This window comes from Dermacentor variabilis, chromosome 5 (assembly GCF_050947875.1).
Source record: "Dermacentor variabilis isolate Ectoservices chromosome 5, ASM5094787v1, whole genome shotgun sequence".
In the NCBI taxonomy this organism is placed as follows: Eukaryota; Metazoa; Arthropoda; class Arachnida; order Ixodida; family Ixodidae; genus Dermacentor; species Dermacentor variabilis.
In genome coordinates, this window is record NC_134572.1 from 116,982,150 (window position 1) to 117,001,086 (window position 18,937).

The 18,937-nt window shown below is 44.3% G+C and overlaps 1 protein-coding gene across 1 annotated transcript in view; it reads right to left on the bottom strand.

Annotated features, from left to right (window-relative positions):
• The window catches only part of LOC142583091 (corticotropin-releasing factor-binding protein), a 137,020-nt gene extending 125,983 nt beyond the window's left edge, over positions 1-11,037 (bottom strand). The window contains exon 1 of the mRNA XM_075693387.1: positions 10,269-11,037. Within this exon, the coding sequence (XP_075549502.1) occupies positions 10,269-10,382 (114 nt within the window). The 5' untranslated portion in view covers positions 10,383-11,037. The remainder of the gene's footprint in view (positions 1-10,268) is intronic.
• Between the last annotated feature and the right edge of the window lie 7,900 nt (positions 11,038-18,937).

An 18,937-nucleotide genomic window follows, 5' to 3' on the forward strand; every position in this document is an offset into this window, starting at 1 on the left:
GTCCGTCCGTCCGTCCGTCCGTCCGACCGTCCGTTCATCCATTCATCCATCGCTGACGTGCCGCTGGCGCCTTTCGATGGCCGCCCGATGCCTATACAATAGCAATCGATTACTTCTACGTCGCTTTCCTGCGAGCTCTTATAGACATCGAATAGACACAGTAAACAAAATGAGATGACCTAGCACTTTCAGTGCATCCTCTGCAGCCCTTCACATAATGCTTAAATGCTATAACAACTGGTACTATTACAATGGTGCTTAAATGCTATAAGTCTCAAAAATTTTGCCACTCGTCGTCTCTCTCTTTTGCAGCGAAGACATCAGCAGCAACACTGTAAACTTCCTCGAGGAGGAAGAAAGAGGCTAAGAGAAGGTGCTTATACAGCCATTTCTGTGCGCGCCGGGCGGTAGGTGTGGTATGGTATGAAAAACTTTATTCATGTCCTACAGGTCGCGCTAGTTTGCTAGCCCGAAGCGGGCCGCTCCCACGTTGGGACCAAAAGGCCTAGCTTCTCGGCCGCATCACGGGCCCGATGGACCGCACATATCTCTTCTGTTAGTTCGGGGCTACGGAGAGCCGCGTCCCAACACTCGTTGGTGTTGTCCTTCTCGCTGCGTTATGCGGAGCACCGCCAGAGCTTATGTTCGAAGTCTGCTACGCTACCGCATCGCGGGTAATTGTATGAAGCCATTACTTCGGGAAATATTTTGCGTAGTAATAGGGGATTGGGAAAGGTCCCCGTCTGCAAGAGCCTAAGGGTGAGAGCTTTAGGTCTGTTTGGCTTTCTGTGCGGAGGCGGATATGATCTGCGCGCCAAGTAAAAGTGTTTCGTGAGTTCGTTGTATGAGAGAAGATGGTCCCTGCAGTACGTAGCCTCGAAGCCCGACTGCTATGTCGCCATGCGGTCTGTAAGCCCTCGCGCAGCGTCGTGAGCTGGCACCAACTTGCCCAAGCTTCAACAGAGCTAGCTCGTTGAGATTAGTCGGGGTTCCGTCAATTTCTACCATTTGTGCGGGAAGCCAGATGATCATGCGCTTGTTGCCGCGGACGATTGCCAGAGTCTTGCCAACGCGCCCTTGGCAAAGGCTCTCACGGCCACCCTCGAGTCACTGTATTCTGGTTCCCTTGCCATCGAATAGCGCCAGTGTGATGGCGACCTGTTCGGCCGTCTCCGGATCCGTTGTATATACGGACGCGGAAATCGCGACCTTTCCTCTACCATCCAGGCACACTGAGGTCAACGCTCAACTGCTGCGTGGGTTCGAATGCCGCATAGACGAAATTGCTTTCTTCTACTCGTTCCCTGGCTTTCTCAAGCAGGGCTTTGGCTCTAGCTCACCTCCTGGCCACGTTGTGTACTAGGTGTACGTTCGTCGGAACGGGCGTGACCGTGATTCAGTCCCTCAGGTTCCCCTGCATCTCACAGTGCTTATCTTCAGCCGTGGAGGGCGAGATGCCTACCCTGTTCACGATTTGTCTTCCGGTTTGCGTGGTGGAGACTCTCATGTGTTGAGCTCTCTCCTGCGCCTCGACAATCTCTTCTAGAGTGCTGTGCATGCCCAAGGGCATGGGCCCCTCGGGCTTCCTATATATATATATATATATATATATATATATATATATATATATATATATATATATGTGTGTGTGTGTGTGTGTGGTGTGTGTGTGTGTGTGTGTGTGTGTGTGTGTGTGTGTGTGTGTGTGTGTGTGTGTGTGTGTGTGTGTGTGTGTGTGTGTGTGTGTGTGTGTGTTACATGTTATAACATATACAGATCTTGCGCACAAGATTGTATTGTTCAGCATCTGGGTTCTCTGTGAAGCGCAGTGTTTCATTGTTGCTGGGGCTTGAAGAATACGCTCCCTTTTGGACCAATGAAAAGCGAAAAAAGAAGTGTCCACATGTCACTTCCTGGCTATAACGTCCCAAGTGGCCTTTGCTATCGAGACATACCAGCACCTGTTAAACTGGTCAGCCAACATCTGGTGGATCGTTAAGATGAGGAAACAAAACTAATACAGAGCCCAGAGGTTTGCCTGCCTAAACGTGCGCATTCGCGAGGCTGCTTCTTGGCACGACGTCGGGCGTTCTGCTGCAGTTTTCGCCTAACTCAGGTTGTCGAAGTTGCGCCGTTTGTTATAGCTTGGCTCATAAATAAAATGAAGGATTGCAAGGGATCGGTACTGAAAAAAATGTAATTGAATTACGGCGAACCTTGTCAAGGTAAACAAAGTAGTTTAATTACGAGATCACAAAAATGTAATTGATTACTAGTAATTAATTACATATAATTCGTCACGTACAAGCCCGTTGTACATGAAAAGGAAAATCAAGGAAAAAGATGATAATACGATAACAGGCGAGTCAAGCCAGATGTAACAAGTGCAGCAAAGTAATTCACTTAATAACGTGCTCACTGTAAAAATTGCGCAGTGAGCCAGGCCACATACAAACGGGAATCCCCGAGCGCGTGCCAGACTCGGTAAGGCTACGCGATGTGCGAATGGCGAAATTTTCGAATCGAATCGAATGCGAACATTAGAGAAATACGAACCCCAGTTATCGAATCGAATGTCAAATATATCCTCGTTTTTCTGGCGGCATCATACGCGAAGCTTCTTGAGGAAAACAAATCAGGCTTATATACACTGACGACACTTACGCAATACCGTTTATAATGAGACGTCGGAATAACTAAAGAACCCTCTCAATGGTGAACAACTGCTTTGAATTACGCGGGGCATCACGGGGCAATGACAATACTGAAACGGGGGAACAGCGTGTTACCAGATGCATGACCTACAGTGTTGTGTTTGCTGTGAGCAGAAAAGTGGGGCACTACAGTACAGCACATTGTTTTAAAGAAATGCAAAATGGAGACACTGGCAAAATAAACAAAAATAAATGCAAGTTTGTATAAAGGCTCGCTAAAAAGCAAGTTGTTTTAAAGAAATGCAAAATGGAGACACTGGCAAAATAAACAAAAATAAATGCAAGTTTGTATAAAGGCTCGCTAAAAAGCAAGTCATTCTTTTGGGTGTCTGGAAATTAACGAGTTGAAGCTTATAATTTGCGAGCTCCGCGCCTTTCCCCAGGAAATGGTGCTACTTCTCAACAGCCACAAATATCTTGCAGAAGAATGATTCGGAACAGTCCTAACATTCATCGTTATGCCTTCCCTGAGACTCCAAAGATTGTTTATATACCTTATGCAGGGTGTTTCTTTTTTTCTTTTTGTAGCTTCAACGAACCTTAACAAAACTGCGTGTTTCAAGTAGCACAATTCTAACTTGTTATATATTGATTGATAAGGCGGCCGTGACTACAACGAAAACTCACAATGCTTAAATGAATAATTAACATAATTGCACTAATTAGCTTCCTCAATAATCAACTTACAGCACATATCTTAATCTACGAATTGTAGCTAGTGAGTATGTAATACATATCGACTTAGAGCGAATTCTGAGGATGGCACTCGTTTCGAGATGTTCGCCGTCAAACTCGTGGTAAAAATGCCTTGTCGTTCCACTTACTTTTTCGGGGATACGCTGTTTTGTGCATTCGAGGCGCGAAAGTAGTTGGAACGCCAATGGATTTCGTCGGGCTCATTGAAAATTAATATCTCGAAACTGGCGTAGTCCTAAGAATTCGTTCTAAGTCGATATTTATCGTGCACTCACCAGCTACAATTCGTAGACTGAAATATGGCCCGTAAAGTAATTAAGTCAAACATTGATTGGCATATTTGAGTTAATTATTCGATTAAGCATTTTGATTTCTCGTAGAAGTAATGGCTGGCTCATCGAGCAATTTAGATAAAATTGTACTATCTACCACAGGCAATTTTTCAACATTTGTTTCAGCTAAATAAAAAAAGAAAGAGAGAACACCCTGTATATTCGAAAGAAATAAATGTTCGAAAATTTCGACTAGCACATTCTCTAGTCGACCACGAATCGAACAGCGCATGCTGTGCAACTCGTGTTCGAAATTTCGAATATTCGCACTTGCATTTGAAAAAGAAAAACGCGTCCCGATCCCAAAGAAAGCCATCTCGTTTTAAAAAAAAATGGATGCGGCTTAGCTCAGCTAACACTGGATATGCAACGCGAAAGCTTGCTTTAGCCTGGTTAAGTCCTGGTTTCACTTGGTTAACCTTTGATTTTCGGTTTTTCCTATTTCTTTAAACTGCTCTGGAAATGCATGAAATGTCAATATTGCAGCTAGCCCAGCTGTCCGCTTTATGGTGAATAAACCACCTAGTGCACTTTTGAGGGCTTTACCGCAGTTGACTGGCAGAGCTAACGTTCGCGAAAGTTGTGTTCGTTGACAACTCCATATTCGCGTGTAACTCTGCGGGCCTCAATTCACCATGCCACTTAAAACATTCGTTTGATTTTCAGCACCGTTTGACACCTACATGCCATTTATCCTACACTTGATCGTATTTTTTTTTTCGCTTGATGACTGCGCAGATGCTCCAGTAATGCGCGCTAAGTATGAGCGTTCGCGTGTAGGTTACATATCCCATTCTGACTATGCGTACATTCTATCCTCGTTTTTGGTGGTGTTTTCTTCCTTTAATATTTGCCTCCTTTAGTCCACCTTAGTCGCTGGGGTTTCATTTTTTAACGTGTGCGATAGTCGACCCTTCTGTGGCCTATTTTTCCAGAATATCATTAGCAATGTGTCTTTTTTTCTAGCGTGCTTCAACTTCAGATCGGAACCGCTATGCTATTTCAGCTAGTCACCTTATGCAGTTTGCCACAAAAATTTAAGTCCGATAGATGGCTATTCCACTCGCAATGCTGACTGGTACACCACACCACTTTCACGTTAGATTTTGTCCGTCTAGTCAGTGTGCAATAAGTGAGGATACTCACTCACTCACTCACTCACTCACTCACTCACTCACTCACTCACTCACTCACTCACTCACTCACTCACTCACTCACTCACTCACTCACTCACTCACTCACTCACTCACTCACTCACTCACTCACTCACTCACTCACTCACTCACTCACTCACTCACTCACTCACTCACTCACTCACTCACTCACTCACTCACTCACTCACTCACTCACTCACTCACTCACTCACACGCAGAAAAATAGAAAAGAAAAGCAATAGACCCAAGCTGTTTTGAGTAAAGCATTCAAAATGTGTTCTAAGATATTGCTCAAATTTAAGGCTCAGAGATTCTGAAGATTCATTTTGCCCATTCATTTCTTTTATTTCTTAAAATTTTTAACAAAGCAAAGTGCATCGAAAAACAAAGAAAGAAAGCCAGCAAGGAGGACGCAAGCGAACATTTCGCCAGTTTTAACATTTTAATTAGGTTACTAACCGACAAAGTATAGGCGATTGCGCTCGTTACAAATACCTTCAAAGTGAAAATTTTGCTAATATAGTCACACTTTCACTCCCCTCCGTGCGACGTAAAATTGCCTTCATCGTGCCTCTGCTACCGACCCCCTCTTTTAAAGCTTGATTTCATCTGCCGCGGTTCACAAGAAAAACAAACTTAAAGAACGAAGCCATAATTTTGCGACCATATATGCAACTTTCTGCTGAATAGTAGGTTCACTGCACTTGTAGGTCTCGACTTGTGGAAGTAGACCCATCTTCTTTCTGCAACTGAAGATTTGCACGAGGAAATTGAAACAGATAGAGTGCGTTTATGGCGCATGGATAGCACACGTTTGCAGCAAAGCTAATGCACGAGTCACAAGAACTGAAGAAAAAAATACCGATGGAAAATATGGACGAGCTCGTATAGTTGATGCGCGTATGCGTTACGAAAGTCCGTAGTTTTTTTCGGGTGTCGCTAGAAACTGTACTATTAGCAGTAACCCTCGCACTAGACTAGGCATGTTCGCGCCTGCATAAGATAACGCTGCGCATTCACGCACGCAAAAGTTTGGGCGGTAGCTCATATAATGGTGCTCTAAGCTCCACAGCGACCCTGGTGCTATCGAAATAAGCGCTGTAGCTGCTCTTAAACTCGGTTCGTGTTATTTGTTATTCTTTTGCTCTAATTTATAGCACTCCCTCATTGTTCCTGGTAATCCTCCGGATTAGACGCACCACCGGATGGTTGACTGAATCTCGCAGTGATTCTCACGACACAGTCGAGAATACGCAAGCGTTTCGGGAAGTTACACAGCTTAACAAACTTTTCTGCTCGCCTACGAGAACGACCGCCGCGGGAACGGTTTTCGAAAAGTGATCGAATCCGGAATGGGAAAACCGTTACGAAGTTTTCGACTGTCGCGCAGGCATATCTTTCTTTCACAAAAGGGTTTTGAGTTAGTTCAGTAAATTTAGTTCAACAAGCTTTCATCTCAAATGACCGCCGAAATTGCCAGAGAAGCAATGTACCGTTATTTGTTATTTATGTTTCTTTTTTTTTCTTTTCGGAGGTGGGGGAAGTACAAAATATTCTCCAGGCTCTACAATAAAATGGACACAGTATTATCATTCAGCCATTTGAGAAGTTATTAATTACAAAAAAGTATTGTGTAGGATGCACAAGGGAACTAGTAAGGAGGTCGCAAACGGTTGCTTCCAGGTATACAAACGTTTCTTTAAGGGTCGCACAACTTTTCTTCTCCACTCCAAGAATGTTAGTTTGGCGTGTGCGTTAGCCGCATACGCGCAAACTTAAGTTTCATGACAGGCTTGTTGTTACGTCATACTAGAGGGCGCCACACGTACGACGTCGGTCACAGGACACAAGACCCACACATACACGGTTGCCGTATGTTTGTTTAGGACGTGCTACATTATAAGCGCTCTGGTGCGAATAACCTTGAGCCTGCGTAGAAAAAATACTTCGCATTATAAATAGTTCGCCGTACGGAAAAATCGATTAATTTCTTATTCAAGAAGTTTAGCCTGCCTAGTACTGCCATTTGGACTTATAATTTAATAATACTTATATAATTACTTAATGTATGATCCTTACGGGGGCCTATCGGTTTAGAGAGGAGAGTGGACTACAAAATAAACAAGAGGGAAGAAATAAAATGTTAGGCTATATATATATAGCCTAACATTTTACATGTTATAATATTTTACATGTTTTGCATGTTTTACATTTGACATGTATAGCCTACCATTAACATGCTAGGCTATATATATATATATATATATATATATATATATATATATATATATATATATATATATATCCTAACATTTTATTTAACATTTATAGCAGTTATTACGTATACGTAATAACTGCTAATTAATACAGTGTCAGTGAAAGCATTGTTAACTACGGGGTCGTTGCAAAACCTTACATAAATAGCTTTGGAAGCAGGTAACATAATTGTGTACAAATTATTACTATAGAATTTTAGTTACTTGATTTGGAAACGTAATTAATATTGTTATTCGTTACAAGTTCAGCGGTAGGTTCGATGCATTCCTTCGATGGGCTTGGCAATTATAATCATAAAGGACACGTTGCATTACATGCAAAAATAGCAAATTCATGCTGATGGTCAACGTCGAGATAAGTAAGGTGTTCGTGTCACATAAGTTCGGACAGAGAGCAGGGTGCTGATAGAGTTCATGGTAAAATGATAGGCGAGAAATCTTCAGGCGAGTTACCAGAGACCAGTTCGAGACTGGATTTTTTTTGCAGATGAGCTCAAAGCCCAATTGTGGGACAGACGTACAAAACGTGCTGAGCTATATTTGATTGCTAAAAGACAATTTATTGTGTTTGCACGAAAAGTGTTTTAATTTCGGCCATAACGGGGTTATTTTTTTAAAGGTAATAATTGCAGAGGAGATGGAACGCGAGAAATGTCCCACGAAGTGGTTGGCTTTAATTATATATTTGGTGGGAAGTATCCACGTTAAATCGGATTAAATATGCACGCCTACCAATTTATATTCACTTCCATTTGCTTATATTTATATATTCACTTCCAATTATGAAGAGGAAGTGAAGGAAGGTAAGGTAGGGATGACAACCAGACTCACGTCCGGGTTGCTACGCTACACGGGCGAAGGGGTTTAAGGGATGAAAATAAAGAAAGGAGAGAGAGGGCAGAAGTTACGCTTTAAACATAGTTCTAAAAATTCACGCAGAAACTTCGCGTGCCGCGTTCCCTAGTTGTTTCTCGGAATATTACACAGTTGTCTGCAAACAAATGTAAGTAAGAGGTTATTGCTGTAGGGAATTCATTCGTTGCAGATATGATATAATTGATTTAATGAGTTAAATATGCCCCAGGTTGCAACTTTCTGGGACTTCGGTCGGCACGTCGGATGAGAATCTATTTAAGACGAGACTACTTAACTATAATTTTGTGTAGCTTTTGTTTACCACGAATTGGACGTAATGCCCTTGGACATTTGAGGTGCAATGAACGAAATAAAGCGTCCCACAGGAATATATATTGATGCTGCGGTTCTGAGTCAACCAGTCACCGAAAACTGAAGAGAACGAAAAGGGGAGTTCATAGTTCTTTAAAGTTCCTTTTTGGCTGTTGTTGTTTTGTTACTGTAACGTCGAAATGGTGCTTTTAAAATAGCCAGCTAATCGAGTTTCACAACCAAATTATCTCGTGAGGCGCCCAATTGAAAAAAAAGAAAAATAAACTAAGATGAAGCCTATTATACGCATATTCGGCAATGTGTTACGAGACGAGGCATTTACTTCCATCTGTACTTATTTATGTTTAGTGTGTAGCTTATACGCAGCTGAGGTTCTTCTGAATGAGGTGAAATATTGGAACACCAGAGTCATTCATTCATTCATTCATTCATTCATTCATTCATTCATTCATTCATTCATTCATTCATTCCGCCGAGGCCGAGAGGCTCAGCAGAGGTCACTTGGCAACCGTTTAAGACCTAAAAAAAAACAGGGCCATACGTTTACTAATGTAAATTTTAGGAAGCATACTCATAAGGCACAAGAAATAAAAAGAAAGGAAAAACCAAAGAAACGAAACAATCGCAAGTAACCTGCCCTTTTCATTAGCTGTCTGAGATTGGCAGAAATGAATGCGAGTAGTTTACAGGTTTCACACCTTTCTTTTTTATCTTTTGTTCAATGCAAGCTTTATTTCTTGAAGTTGGAAAAAATCTCGAGCAACATCAATAGTGAAGATATTAGTATGAAAGAGGGAAGTCGGGCAGGGATGGGTACTGAATGGAGAGGCGGCAAGGACGGCTCAGTTCTGTAAAGTTAAATATCCGCTCTATCAAATTCATCGTAAGTGCAGTGTTGTTGTGCTCCACAGCAGAAAATCCCAAGTAGCTTCTTCCTCCATTTACTCAGCCGGATGAGAGAAGTTCTAAAAAATAATAATAATAAGAGTAAAAGCTAAGTCCTTCCAGGGGAAAAAAAAGGCACAGCCTTTATTCCGGCTATATAACGCCAGTTGCCGCTCACATGAGATTCCCGCCATTTTTAAGGCCTCCCGAAATCAGCTTTACGATAAACAAATTGAGCGAAAAAGAAAAGTAGCTCGTTCGTCTTGTGAGGCCATTTTCTCCCAACGTTTGGTGATGTGACGATGATGTCAAATCTTTACGTTGAGTTGCAGCACTTTACGACCAACTAGTGTTCCGGCAACTGCCGAGACACAAAGTTTAGGAGAATTTTTTCTGTTCATGGTGAAAAAGCAGTTAGGCAAGCGCAGGAAAGAAGGGATAGTAAATTTAAGGAAAACATCCCCGCGCGCTATAAAGCTTAGCGCTAACGAAACATTAAAAAAAATAATGAAGCACTGAAACACGAGAGAATCTTTGCGCCTTCAGCGACCGCCGCAAGTTCTGTTTCGCCGAAGTTAAGGAGAACGTCCCGCACGAGACGGGAGCGGAGAAACGCGGGGCGAGAAAAACCGGGCACGAGGCCGAACTTAGCCACTATGCGCGATGAGGAGACAATTTTATCATTGTAAAATAAAGCTGGAGGCAGCATCAAGAATTGCACTGCCTGCAGTTTATCACAGCGTTTTCCACACTCACACAGGAAGAACGACGAAATAAAAATGTTACAAGGCGTAAACAAAAAGTCATGCTCTGCGAGACAACGCAAAAGGGAAAAAAAAGGAAACTGTGTGCTTCTGTAGTTAAGCAGACGGCCCAACAGGCCGAAGTGATTCCAACTTTTCCGGCGATCACCAGGCGCAACTTTTTTATCTCCCGAAGTGGGAAAGGAACTTCCCGCGCGGTGCTTTTTTGTTCCGCGCACGTGAATCGCTGAAAGGGAGGGTGGTGACGCCAAAGGCATACCTTTCCCACAATGGGTGTCGCGACGGTGACGCCGGTGGTGTGCATCACGGCGACGCACCAGAGTAGCAGGAGCCCGACACGCACCAGGGACATGGCTGGCGCCGCCACCAGCATTGCGCTCCCCTTTTCGTGCGCTCCTCGCGGCGCTGTCTCGGCGTCTGACGCTGGCCTGCCGCCGGGACCCGCGGGCGCGTTCCGTTTGTGCGTGGCGGCCCCTCCCTCGGCGGCGTCCGGTGCGCCCTGAGCGGGATGCGGCGGTCGCTCCCCAAAACTGGCGGGAAAGAGCGCGCACTCCCTCGCCGGAGCAGCGGCAGCTGATCGGCGGGGAAAGTATGCTCCCTGCGGCTCCCTCTCAGCCGCCGCTTCCCGAAAGTTGGGAGCTGAGCCGCGCGTCGGGTCGGCCCGGAGCTCCGGCTTCCGTTTTAAGCCACGCAGTGAGCTCTCCTGGGGAGTATTATTGGTTGGTCCGTCCGGGAAGCCGTCGGCAGGTCCCTGTCTCCTGTGCACGCTTTTGGCCGAGGAGTGAGGCGAGGCGGTTTCCGCTGTTCCCGTTCCAGTCCTGCACCTTTCGCGGGACACTGGGATGGGCGGGAAAAGTTCGGGATCTCCAAGTTCGGAAACTCGCCCCGGGGAGGGCCGCGTCTTGCTGTCGTTGACGCGGTAAGCACGACGCCCGTTGTTATTGCTCCTCCGTAATATCGTATCCTTTGCTCTAAGCGGCACCCTGGTGCGACCGTCCGGTGGATGCGGGCCCGGTCACTAGGCGACAGAGTTATCTGCACAACTCTGGCGGTCGGGACGCGTGGAACGGCGCCTTTTATGCGTCCCGCCAGGTGGCGTCATCGTCTGCACCGCCTCGCCGTTCCTCCGGTTCGTCCCTTCCCGCCCACGCAAGGTCCCGAGACGCTCGCTGGGGCGGCGCGCGAGGGAGACGGTGGTTGCTTGGCATTGCTGACGGAAGTGTTTGCGTACGTATATCGGGGAATCGTTCGACTTCTGAGGAGGGAACTTGCGATGAGACGTTAGTGATTGGCTTGAGCATTAAAGTTCAACCGTCGTGCGGACTGTCTTCATACTAGTTTCTTAAAGTTTTGAGGATAGTTCGCGCAAGAGGCTTTCGTTACAGAATGATAGTGCGGCTACGGTGGGCTTATCCGAAATTTGTGCACGCGCACAGAACATTTGTTACGCTCTTGTGTGCAGTTGATTCAATCCTCACCGCATAGTCTATCATAAAATGATATACGTGTAAAAATGTCGTCTAGAACAATATAAACGATAAAGAAAGAAAACGTTACATATTTACCTTGAATCTATGTCCTCTCGCAGTGATACGTAAGGCAACTGCAGCAACTGCAGCACTGGAAATAATTTTTGAGTTTGTTTTTCTGTAAACGATGTATGGGGGAGGGGGGGGGGGGGGCTGGTCGTCCTACAATACGCGAGAAATCAGCAAATAAACAGTGTTTTTACCATTTCTACACCCCATATCAGCGCACAAAATGAAACCAGGACGTTCGATAACGGTTTATTAGAATACAATGATATTATCATCGAAAAACATATCCTGGTGGTCCCGCGACGCAAGGAGCAATCACAGAGTAAGAAAAGATGGCGTTTTGCCCTAAATCCAAAGCATTGATAGCATTAGCAAAGTATTAAACACTTACGCGAAGTAAGGTTCTGTGTTTTGTCAGCCGTATATATTGCACTGAACGTAAAACTAAACATGTAAATGTAAATGCATGTAAAAGGAGAACTCGTTCTTCTCCACAACCACGGCACCAAATTTGACGAAGTTTGTTGCATTCAAAACAAAAACTTAAAGTCTAGTGAGTGTTCGTCTCGAATTCTTGATTTAGATCGTCAATTTTTTTATTAAAAATTTGCAAAAAACGCAAATTTTCTGAAAACGAAACTATCAAGTTTACAAGTCTGTAACTCAGCAATGAACAATTTTATCGCAATTCAGTGAAGTACATCTAAAGCGGACAAAGTTGATATGTCCCACATGAATCTGAAAAAATTTAGTAATATGGAAATACAACTTTTGCAGAACCATTGTACAGAACGTTAAGAATTCACATAAGATACAAATTGCCATATCGAATTTGTACGCTTTGAATGATCTAATAGTTGCCGCTTACAGAATCGCCATATCTGCTCTTGGTACATAGTTATTGATATGTAAACTTGGTGCTTCTGTACTTTTGTTGTACTTTCGAATTTTTGAATGTTCTTCTAACAAAATTAAAACGCTAAATCGAAAATCCACATGCAACAGCCACTAGAATTTAGCTTTCTCTCTCGAATTCAATAAATTTCATTCAAGTCGGCCCAGGGGTTATGTCATAAAAGTGTTTTTCCATTTTACATATATTTGAATAGGCCGCGTCGGAGTTGGGCCCCAGGTAAAGCTTCCTCTTAAGCCCCCATCTTTCTCGGATCACCCTCGCACGCTTTAGCGTACGTCACGAAAGCAACTTATGCTTATCGCGCTTGCAATTAATACGGAGCATCACGGCGACGGCGACGTCGGCGATAATTCGTCTGGAGTGTCGATATGATTGCTATCGGAATAATATGTTACAACATGCAATCATGGGTTGTTTTGTGGTGTGGGAGAAGAGCAGTTGTTTGTTTTTTTGCGAACAAAGCTGGCAGCAAAATGTGTTTCTGCCGGTTATGCAGTTTCCTAAAATCATTACGGGTGACGAATAGGCTAAAAAAATAAAAATCACAGGAGCGTTTGAGATAAATACGGCGTGGGGCCTACCGTGTTTCAAGATATAATAGCAACAGCAGCAAAAAATAATTCGCAGAAGAAAAGGAAGGAGGACTTTTTTTCGGCTTGCGTCTAGCACCTGAAGACTAAAAGAAGCAAAAGTTAACGGGAGACGAAGGTTTGTATAAAATCATTCAGCATAGATATTTAAGCTATCGATTAGTTAAATAGGCATGAAGTTACGAAGTTTATAGTTTATATAAAAAAATAAAGCTAGCACTAGGGGCAATTGCGAAACTTTGTTTTTAAAGCAGTCTTTGTCATACTTAAATAGTTTTCATATTCTTGCAAGTCTGATACAATTCAAATGTCTTTGTGCAACTTCATAATACGTTCTATCATATATGATATATATCATATGTGATGCGCGACTACGTTAACTTTGGCTTCGTTCTAAATCTTGGTGTAAAGTTGTAAAGCTTACGCATAAATAAATTGGAAGGAATCTGTAGGAAGACACAGTATGCAAAGAGGCAGCGACGACGAGACGGAGTCCTGGGTCGTGTGGTCGTCTCTACATTTGCTTGTGCTACGTATTCCGCTTGATTTTTTCCCCCATTTAAAGACACAGGCATTGCGTGGGCATAGTGGTTTTCTCTATACGTGGCACGATTGTTTCCTTGCATGTCTGCAATATCCCAGCCTCTAACTACGGTGCGACGTAAGCGCCGATTCAAGAATGCATATTGACTAGGTTTCGCTTAGGTTGAATAACGTCGTAATCATTCGCATTGACTTTCTTTATGGATCTCAGATAGTTACAAAACGCTTCTCTGAAAACACCCGCAAGGAGAAAGCAATAATTCATCGTGAAACACCCGATCTACGCCGTCTTCCATACCACTTCAGGGTGAACAAAAGTATTCGAAAAGAGACCCGCGACTTTGCATAGCCTGAATAATGAATGCTGTAACCTGAGTGCAGGGTCAATTAATTTGGGATGCAAACTGATGGAGATGATAACGCACATTACCGCGCACTACAGCAGAGCCGAGCTTAGCTAAACACAACACGGCTATAAGGAGCATACATGGTAAACGGCGCTGGAAAAGAAATTGTTGTCCCACCTCAGCATCCGCGTCGTACCAATAATTATTGGTAATTCTCGTTGTTTTTGGTTGCCCTCACAAAGTTAACAAAGAAGTCTTAATGAATCTACACAAAAATGCGGTCCAATATTGTGAACCCTTCTTGCGGTACAATACACACTAGGCCAGAACGCCCGCACCCACGCACGCATGCACGCACACCAACATTTGAGATGTGAATAAATGCGTGCGCCTATAGGGCTTTTTTTTGTAGCGAACAAACCGTCGGCGCTCATCGCCACTCAAATAGCTTATCTCTACAATTCTGTATGATGGTTTCCGTGACGACAGTTTATGACAGTGTCACGGAGCTGTATCCAAGAGTGCGTCCCCCGCAAAATCGGTAAACATGTGTGAACTCCGCGAATGCCCTCGCTGCATTCCTTTATTTCTGTTTGCAACGTTCGTAACACATTTTCAGTCGATTAAACACGTTCGAAAACAGGCGTACCTGGCGCCACACACAAGAAAGAGCGTCTTTTCTCACATGTCTAATGAGAGCAGTTCTAATGCAGCGGTCGGAATTTAAATTCCGACCGCTGCATTAGAACTGCTCTCACAGCTGGAACGATTTGAGGTTTTGCACAGAAAGGGCCTAAGTAGGGCTCTTGGCGTTACACAGACTGCTCCTAACAATCCAGTACTTTATGAGACTCTATCGAGACCTTTTAGCCTAGTCGCTTCACAAAGGTTATTAATGCAAATTGGCCGCCTCAAACAGACAATAGCCGGGCGAGCCCTCCTACAGAGCCTTCGAAAGAGATCTGAGTCCCGAGCATACTTGGCCCTTAATACTCCTGGTTACCTGGGCCTTGACGCTAGAGGTCGAACTAAGAGGTTGAAACCACCTTGGTCATTCGCGAGCCTCGATTATTCATTGAAAATTCCTCACGTTCGCGCTAAGCGGGGTTCTCCTTTGGCGGCAACGCGTTCGCTCGTACTGGAACATCTTGAGACTGAATACGCACGTCATCTTCAAATCTTTACTGATGGCTCTGTGGACAAGGTCAGAGGATCTAGTGCAGCTGCTTTCCACATTCCCTCTTTGAAGTATGATTGCTCGGTTCGCTTCACTGCAGTCGTGTCCTCCACAACGGCCGAAAGCGTTGCCATTGAGGCAGCTCTAAAGAAGCTACGGTTTTGTACGCCTCAACCTGTTGTCATTCTTACAGATTCGAAATCCGCCCTTCAAAGGTTAGAGCACGGGTTCCCTACTGATGCCTTATGTCTTAGCTGCCTACGCTCGGTGCACAATCTCCATATCAAACGTTTCCCCATACGTTTCCAATGGGTGCCCTCGCACATAGGTATCATAGGTAACAAGATGGGGGACAGCCTCGCCCATAGAGCGCTGTCTGGGAATCCATTGAGAAAAGTGCCTCATGAGGACAAGCGACTCTTCAGAGATGCGGTGTTGTGCCACTTCAGTTCTTTGTGGAGCTCACCTCACAAGCCATGTGGGTCCAAGGGTCTCAAAAGAAACCAAGCCACTTTACTGCTCCGCATTCGCACGGGTTCTGCTCGTACCCCTGCGTGGATGTATAAGACTGGCCTGGCGTTGTCTCCATTATGTTCAACAAGTGGTGTGTGCGGTGAGATAGAACGTTACCTTATGTGCTGTACTCTGTATAACGCGGAAAGGGTGTGTTATTCGGGTCGCTCAAGAAAACAGGAGTTCCTCACAGTTCTCTTGAGGACATTGTTTTCCCGCGCGGGAACCAGTTGTGTAGGAAGGAGGTTTCTCGCCTTCTTTTAAATTACCTGCTGGACACGGATTTGGCCTCCAAATGGTGACCTTAGGAGTGACTATGTGTAGTTGTGAGGTCTGTGTCTGTTTTATGTGATTTATGTATTTTAAGTGTGGCTACGGTGTAGCAATTTCCGGCAGCAACTGCAAGGCTAATCCCACCAGTAGCCTACAACCACTCAACAACAACTCAACAAGCAGCGGTCGGTACGAGCTTCCCTCCAGTTTCATTTAGCCGCACTTCACGGAGTTATACTCCTGTATTTACTGCTTAACTTTTTCTTTTTACTGTTTCATGCACTCGTCAAAAAGTTCGTGACACCTGTTTCATCGATGTGTACTTTATTATTTCTCTCCTTTCTTGAGTGTCGCTAGGAGACTCAAAGGAATATTGTTGCCTTTTTCTTGTTGATATCTTGTTTGTTTTTCTTTCTTTGCTCATATAGACTGTATGATGATTAATCTTCCTGCCTTATCCTTATGATTTCTATCTCTTTTGATAAAGAAAAGTATTGCAGATGTCAGCAACTCCTAGTGACTCACATGAAATAAAATACTGCTATCACAGCGTTCGACGTCCAACCAGGGCCCACGGCAAGCGGGAAGTGGGCGGAGCATCTATAAAAAAAATTTAAAAGAAACGCGCCACAGGCAAGGATGCACATCGATGGATGATGCGAGACGCAGCGAAGACGTGCAACACATTACGGCGCTGCGCGAGATTATTCCTTTGCCCGCGAGGTGGTTGTTTTACCACTTAGCGGCAACCATGTTACTGGCGAGTATGGTTACTATAACTCGTGTGCGCTTGGTGCAAAGACAACCGTGCTTGGTCAGCATCGTGGGATGCAAAGGCGCGGGGCAAATTTATTTTTCTCTGCGCTCTTTCTAACCTTCGGGAGTGTTATCAATCTTAATCAGTACTGTAAATTCAGCAACGATTTTCAACTGTGAGCTGTCCCGACACTACCTTTGCCGTTTCTGGCCTCGAAAGTGTCAGCTTCGTTACTCGCCGTACACAAATAAAGAAGGCGCTTTCAGGCCCGATTGTAAGTACCCGCCTTATTTGCAGGCTGTCGTTTATTTAGTGTCAAGTTACTCGATTAACTGCAACAACTGCACGGGAGCGACCAGCGTGCCTTGAGTTGTAACGACTTTGCTGCGGGAGGCTCGTCCAAGAGAGGTCGTAAAGAGTCTTGTAAGAAGCTTCGTCACGTAAATTATTTATGTACACGAATGAAAACAAGTAAACGAGAAACTGCCGTTGCCGCCTTACTGTTGTGAGTATGAGTATCTCTTGCATAATAGAATATGACACGTCTGATGTCGCTAGAGCGCAAGTACAGAGGAGTAGTGGGTATTCCCGTTTAACGGAAGAAAGGCCCAGGCAAGCCGCTCTTGTGGTTATATCGGTCAGGCACTTTGTCATTAGCATCGGGGAAACATCTCACATATATTTTTATATAGTTTACGCGTCATATACTGAATAGTCTTCGTTCAAAGACAGAGCTGAATTGCGCGGAGGCATAGAAGACAACCTGAGTCAAAATTTCCGCCGCTGTAAATCTTTTACTCGCTGCTTTACCCTGTTGGAAATTGAACGTTTTAATTACAATAGAACTTTGGAAGGGGAAATGGATTGGAATGATTAGTGAAAATAACGGAAGGCAAGGCAAGGCAAAGCAAAATATGGTGACGCGTACGTAAGGGAAAACGGCACTGTGGCAGTTTCATACGTTCGCCCATGTACCCCTTATACATAATGCACGCTGAAACGTAAGGCACAGAGACGACACCACTGACACAAACTGCTATGTATCGCCAAAATCATCAATCCGTATTATGAAGTGGCCCCTAATTCTTGTCTTTCCCTCGTAGATGTAGACCACAAAGACTAATATTTTCGCACGGCAAGAGGCCCATATGCCGGTTGCGCTCATGTCCTCATGACGTAAACCGTTTTCTGAAGACTCGTAATGCCACCTCAACCCTCGTATGGCACAGGAGCTTGAGTTAGTTTCTTTTCGCAAATAGAGCAGGTGCACACAGAAGGTTGGCGCTTAGTACTCTTTTCTTCAGCACGCCTCCTGGAAATTGTATTCTGTCGACTTAAAGAATCGCGAGAATCCGAATGTGGTGTCAGTGGCGAAGTTCTGTTTCACATTGTCGAAAGGGACGTTTACAAGACACCCGGGCGAAAACACTGCTGCGTTACAGCGCAAACAGAGTGAGGCATGGAACAACAAAGTTGCGAAGAGACAAAGTATAGGTATACAACGTATTGAAGGGTGCAGGCGCAAGCGGTCCGAGATTCAAAATATTTTGGGGAGCTGCATAGCGGTATAGGAAAACGTACTTGTTACAAACCTGAAACTGCTGCGTCAGCTAGCTCATTTTCTAGTTTTTCCTCAATGACTCAAATGCTCTCCTGGTGTTAACAGCGCAAAACGCAGACGGGACGAGAAGACGATGTCACCTCGTCCCCTGTCCCGTCTACGTTTTGCGCTGTTAACACCAGGATGGAAAACCAACAAGCCCGAGCTGCTATTCTGGCGAAGTACATCGAGATAAATAGTTTTGAAGCAGCTCCACTGCGGTTTTTGACATGGTATTTGGTGCCAGATCCGATATATTTCCTTTAAAGTTCAACGAAAAAGAATTTTTATGTGGCGAACACGTGGAACGCGTTTGCAAATTATTTTCAATGACACATTCCTATAGCGCCGACGTGCTCATTTTATGCTTTCTGATGGCCCCTTTGTTATGCCGTCGTAAGAAGTTCCACTTTGTTATTAGTGAAAGTGGATGCTCTATGGTATGTTTTCCTAAACTTTGTGCAGGAAAACAGTTTTAGTTGCCTTTCGTGAACAGATGTTCTGGAGCGTCCGATGTCGCTACGTCTAAAATGGGGCAGGATTTATTTATTTATTTATTGACTGATTGAAAAAGAAAGCTTCTCGAGCTTTACGTGCCGAAAGCACAATAATATTATGAGGAACTCAGTACTGGGAGACTCCCGACTGATTTTGATCACCAAGGGTTCTTTAAT